Source organism: Ceratotherium simum, chromosome 3 (assembly GCF_057802395.1).
Source record: "Ceratotherium simum simum isolate JZ-2026a chromosome 3, ASM5780239v1, whole genome shotgun sequence".
NCBI lineage: Eukaryota > Metazoa > Chordata > Mammalia > Perissodactyla > Rhinocerotidae > Ceratotherium > Ceratotherium simum.
This window is the reverse complement of record NC_141902.1, coordinates 34,396,933-34,403,468: the sequence shown is the minus strand read 5'-3', so window position 1 is coordinate 34,403,468 and position 6,536 is coordinate 34,396,933. Positions and strand designations below refer to the sequence as shown.

At 36.4% G+C, this 6,536-nt stretch overlaps 1 protein-coding gene across 3 annotated transcripts in view; it reads right to left on the bottom strand.

The window, feature by feature from the left end:
• Positions 1–6,536, bottom strand: part of CDIN1 (CDAN1 interacting nuclease 1) — a 280,885-nt gene that overhangs the window by 220,214 nt on the left and 54,135 nt on the right. For all 3 annotated transcript variants that reach the window (XM_087424792.1, XM_087424798.1, XM_014780552.2), the window contains exon 4: positions 696–756. In XM_087424792.1, coding sequence (XP_087280918.1) covers positions 696–756 — 61 coding nt within the window. The remainder of the gene's footprint in view (positions 1–695; positions 757–6,536) is intronic.

The window sequence follows — 6,536 nt, the reverse complement described above, 5'->3', positions numbered from 1 at the left end:
ATTTTTTCGGTATGCTCTCTGCAACTATTATGAACTTTTTACAGCTTCTTCATTCATGGGAAATCTTTAGGGTTTCCTTTTTTAAATGTATGACTATTATTTGTTCCCCAAACAGAAGCAGATCAGAGTTAACAAATAAGTTCAATAAATCACTTTATACTTGGTGTTAATAAGAACGGTATGTTTCTTCATATAAAGAAAGAGACTTTTCTACAAGGCAGGTATCTTTTATTACAATAAAAGTTTGCTCACAAAAAAAAATGAATCAAGTAAATGTTACATCTTTAAGTATACAATTTCTCTCTTCATTTTTATAACAGTTAGCATAGATTTTCTTGGCATATGTCTCTTTACTTGACACAGGTATTTCTCACACTAAATTAAGACAACACATCCGAAGAAGAGCATGTCCTGAGCTGTTTGGTTGAAATTTCCCACAAAATAAGAAACTAAGAAGCTGTTTATACATTTGCATTAAAAGAAGTAGAGTAATTATGTTAACTGATTTATTAATATATGAAGTTCTTTGTCCAATTATTAAAAGTACAAAGAGACCAGGGAGCAATTCAAATGTCTAATGCACCTCAAAACCTTTTTTTTTTTTTTAAGGTTAATTATAATTCTAAGCAAAGCTACTCTAGATAGGCCCCTTAGGTTTTATGCAGGTCTAAATAAAATAATAACAATAACATTACCTCATTGGCCAGCTCCAAGAGCACTGGGGCAGCTCCATTTTTCCCCACTCCATTCAGGTACCTAGACAAGACAAAGCCAAGTGGTAATGCAGCGACAAGAAAAGGCCAGCATAGACTTGTCAGCATCCCCTGTGTGTACATGTTTCTCCTGGGCAAACGCCACGCTCAACTCTAGTTAAAGTGTGCTACTGTCATAGGAAAGCGTTGAAGGGAAAAGGATAACAAAAACAACTTACCCCCAAACGACGGACAACTAACTAACTCAACCGGGGGCATGAGGGGTGAGCATATCTGTCTCTCTTGTTTTCACCTCCTAACATGTAAAGTGAACACAGAGATGATTTCAAAAAGAACTATCCCTATCACCTTGTCTTGATCTATACCACAACCATCTCACGGAAAGGAAATAGTTTATTCTCATGCTTTAAAAAGAGCATCCATGTACCCATATCACCTTTTTATTTACTTTTTTCATAGGGATGGTTGACACATTATTAAGAAAAAAAATGGAACAGACGTCAACAGTGGGTCAGCACACCTTTAATAGGCAATACAAGCCATCATCTTATCTGTTCTGGATTTCTGTCATAACCTCCAGCTCTCTTCATCCTCTAACCCCACTAAAAAAACAAAAAACAAAAAGTCCCCAATCCATCCCAGACATAGAAGCTGAAATGATTTTTTTAAACAAAAATTTCAACGTACCATTCTCTTCCTTAAAACACTTCAAAGGCCCCACGTTAAATTTCAAGATTAAATTATAACCACTTAACAGCTCTTGTAAGGTTCTGCATAATCTGGTTCCCACCTACTCTACTTGGCCAGCCTCTCTCTAGTCACTGTTCCCCACCCCAACCTTCACCTGGAGAACTCATGATTCAGCTTACATGTCACCTTCTTCAAACCACCACAAGCCAGGAGTAAGTGAAGTGCCCCTTATGTGCCATCGAGGAGCACCTTGTGCATCTCTCCATCACTTAACGTAGCAAACTGTATCTGCCTAGTTACTTGTCCACCTCAAAGCCATCTCCCTCTGCAAGGCTGAAAGCTTCTTGGGAGTAGAGGAATTGTATTTTATTCAATTTATTATGCCTAGCACAGTTCTTGGCTTATGACAGGTGACTATATTATACATATACTTTTTTCTTTAATAATGAGTAATGAAATAATTTTTAAAAGCCATATTGGACAAGAAAATAGATTTAGATATGGATGTTTTCTCCAGAGTGTACTGTTTAAGTGAATAAATGAACAACATTTGTTTGATAGCAAAAATCAAAGTCAACAATGAGGTCTTCCACATAACGGCCAGAAGCAGATATTAAATTACATTATTTCACAAGTATGCTTATAAAGATGTGTGATTTTCCTATAAACAAAATGGAATAAAAGCAAGTTATACAAGGTGGGGAGGGTCTCAGGATCATTATATCTTCAAAATAATTCTAACAAATCCATTTTCCATAATATTGGAGCCTTTCTTGAATAAATTGTTTAGGAATCTAACTGGGAAATAAGTACTTTCAGAAGCAAGAAGGAAAAAAAAAAACAAGGCAAGTATGGTTTAGAGAAAAGTCCCTGAGAAATAAGTCAGCTAAGAACCTCACATCAACGTACATTTCCATTGCCCTGATAGGCCTGATTAAGGAACAACCAGTCAGTTCAGTCAAGTCAGACTAACTAATCGTGTGTTTGTAGCCATAAAAGTGCACAGTCATTAGGGGTTCAGATTCCGAGTCACAGTAGTTAACCTAAACTGCTATTAGGATATCTTTACAACTCTCCACTCCACATTCATTTACCCCACAAATATTTTTGAGAGCTGTGTGTTGGGCCTTATTCCAGGTTCTGAAGAAGCAGCAGGGAACAAAACTTCCATGGGTCCCGCCATCACAGAGATTACATTACACTGGAGAGACACACAACAATAAGACAGAGAAATAAATATATCGTATAATGATATATGCTATGATAACATGTAAACTAAGATGGGTTGGCCAGGAAGCCCATGTCTAAGGAAGTGACACTTGAGTAGAGACCTGTAAGAAGGAAAGCCACAAGCCATGGGAGGAGGAACATTCTCAGCAAGAGAACTGTAAGTACAATGTCAGGAATGTGCCTGGGCGTCTGAGGACCAGGACAGGCTCTAGTGTGACCAGAGCAGAGCTTGGGAGAGCTGATGGCAAATAATGAAAGAGAGGAACTAGACCCAGACCATTGCCTGTGCCAGAGAACTGTTGTTTAGAGTCAAAATCACTTGGTTTCATGGAAACAGTGCATCAATTATTATCCTGGTCATGACCAATGGAACACTTCTATTAAGTTTAAAGAAACAGAAAATGGCCAAACAATAATAATAACCCACTATATCTATATAGTCTATATAATATTTGAAGCACGTTCATACTTAATACAGTGCAAATTCCTAATTATGAGCTTGATAAAGCTTCCCAGTTGGTCATATAAAGAAAGCAAACCCCAAGGTACTGATAAAACCCATCTGTGCTCTCTTAGCTGGTAAACAGTAAAGCTCTGAAGTGGAACCCTGGTGTCCCAAGGTCTACTGAGGTGCCCTCACATGCTGAAAAGTGTAGACCTGCTTCTGAACGTATTTATTCCTCAATTTGCTTCCCAATTATATCCTATAACACTTCAGAAGTGCTAGAGAAAAGAAATTAAGGTAAAATTAATTTGAAGTTGTATTTGTCCTTTCTGGGAACTTTAGTTGTCCCCTACATCAAGTCACAGATCAGGTTTATTCATATTTCTAGATATGCAATCAAAGCTGCATGCTAATTACAGAAAATATTCAGTAAGGACATAATCGGAAATTTCTAATGCTATCCTTCCCTGCATCCTCAAAGCATCTTGTGCAAACTTACAGCATAGACTTTTCACACAGTTATAATGGTTTGTTTATCTCTCCAACTAGCCTGGAAGCTCCTTGGCTATACAAATGAATGCTGAACCTTCATCCAACAGATCCTTAGCAAAGACCTGAATTATAATTGGGATATAAGGATGTGATCCTGAACACTACATTAAGGTGGCCTGCACTATCTTCCTAATGCCTATTGAAAATTAAAACTACTTTCACACAGAAGCTATATGTCATCCTCTAGCTTTGCCACAGGAAGATTAACAAATGTATATCTTGTGGGTGAAACCATCCTTAAAAGATCTTCAGGGTTGGCCCCATGGTGTAGCACTTAAGTTTAGTGCACTCTGCTTCAGTGGCCCAGGTTTGTGGGTTCGGATCCCAGGTGCGGACCTATACCACTAGTTAGCCATGCTGTGGCGGCAACCCATATACAAAGTAGAGGAAGACTGGCAAAGATGTTAGCTCAAGACTAATCTTCCTCAAGCAAAAAGAGAGGAAGATCGGCAACAGATGTTAGCTCAGGGCGAATCTTCCCCAGCAAAAAAAAAACATCTTCATAGAAGGTCCATTTTATGTTGAGTGTGAAAGATGCTTAGTATGTACTGATTTTAAATATAATACAAAGCTATTTGATCTTTAATATTTTCATAATAACTATAACGGCAAAGCTTCAAAAACCTACCAAAATTCTATGCTAAGCTTAAATCTGAACACCATCTTTGTTGATTCTATCTCTAAAATCTCTGGAAGCCATCTCCATGTGTGCAGCTGTTTCCCCACCAAACAGAGCAGCTGAGGGCAGGTACTGTGTCTAATTCACATTGGTATACTTGGTTCCTAGCACAGTAGATGGGGCATAGTGAGTGCAAAGTAAATTGTGCTAATTAAACAAAAAAGAGGTTCAAATTTTCAGAACTATTTTTATCATGTAATGTCAATAACATATGTGAATTAACTTTTTTTCCACGTGAACACCTGAATGAAATTCAATGGGCCCGATTCTCTAAAGCTAGTAAAGCAGGCCTGCAGGCAGTGTGCGGCGGGAGAAGGGAGGGGAAGGGAGACAATATTTCTAAACTCTGTTGTTGATGGGGACCTGCAAATGTGACCCACTTGTGAGTGTGTCTGTGTGTATGCACACACGCGCATATGCACCAATTTAAATGAACTTAAATAAATTCTACCAAGTACGTTTCCTGTTTGGAAATAAGATGCCATTAGTACGGAGGAAAGAATAGAGAGTCGTTTTCAGAATGAACACTCAAGCTGTGTCTATATATACACAACATGAAGTACTGAGGAAATTTCCTCAATAATTCAAAAGCTTAAGAAAACATTTTCTACTGATATTTGGACACTGAAGTTTCTGTTAACCATGAAGGAATCGCACTGTGGATTATATGGTTTTAAATACAGACTTCGAATCTTCAATTGAGACCATCTCAATGCTAGCAAGAATGCAGAGACACAGGAATTCTTTGATATTGCTAGTAGGAAACCATTACAACCTTTCTAGACAATAATTTGGCAACGTATAATAAAATCTTTAAATGCTCATTGTTTGCATCAGTAATTACATATATATATTAAGAAATTAACCCAAAATGCAAAGACTTATGCACCAAAATGTTTATCACAGTATTATTTATAATATCAGATCATTGGAAACATATGTGCAACAGAGAAATAATTTAGCAAATTATGATACTTGCATATGATGAAGTAATACAAATGTTTACAAAAAGCTTTCTACAAAATAATATTACATCATATACATTTTTCCAAGTATGAAATTCAAGATTCACAATTGCAGATATAATATGACCTCATCTATATAAAAGCGGATTGACAAAAGACTAGAATGAAAAATACCACAGTGGTTATCTCTGGGGACTACAATTATGGGGAACCATTCATTCCTTTTTTATACCATTACAAACGTACTTTTTAAAATAGGTATTACTTTTATGAGAAAAATTATTTTTTTAAATTGTCAATATTGTCAAACTGCTTAAATATATTTTGATATAATACAGTTTTCCTTTATTCTCATCAGCTGGAAAATAAAAATCTTTTAAGGCCCATTTACCTTAGAGATTAGAGAATACAGGGACATTCAACCTGCATGTCTAGAACAAGAGGCCTGTGAGGTCAATCCGTTTAAAAGGTAACAATACGGCCCATCTCCAAGCACAAAGTGCAGAGCAGAAAGTCAGCGAGCAGGGCGGAAAAGTAAGAGACTGTCCAACTGCCTTCCTATTAGTCTTTCCACTACAGCCTAACTTCACGTTTTTGTTTCAAATGTCATGACTCCTCAAAATAATTGAGATTCTCACATTTAAGTAAATTTAAAGAAATACAAATATATTTCAGTATTCTCATTATTACCTACTCAGCTGTTCATCATTGAGTAACCATACTTAAAGGAAAGATTTCTATTTCTGGCCTAAACTACCCAGATAATCCAATAAAGTATGTTCATACTTCAATAATTAAGCATACTTTTTAATGAAACTAAGATTTTAAAAAGCAGCACTTAGAGATCTTAGAAATCATCTAATTAAAATGGTCTTTTTATAAGGAGGAAAATGATTACCAGAGGGCAGCCCCATGGCCTGTTAGTGGATCTCCAAATTTCTAGGAAATGCTCTATTTTCCTTTGCTTATGTTAACAAGGCTTTAAAATCTGGACACAGAACCATCCTTTTTTGTGATGGCCTAAAACTATAATTTTTACAAAGAAGAATGCATTTTTTGATATGTAAATAACTTTTCAGTCTTTCTTTGGAGGGCCAGGATGCCAAAGCAGTTGGCTTCACAGCACTGCATGGGCCATTCTTAATTTTTTATGTATGATTTAGGTTATAACTTTAATTTAAATGCTAATTTCACGGAGGAGATTATGACTTTTGAATAAATCAATTCAAACTTTACAGAGACTTGTTTAGAGAAGAATTCTT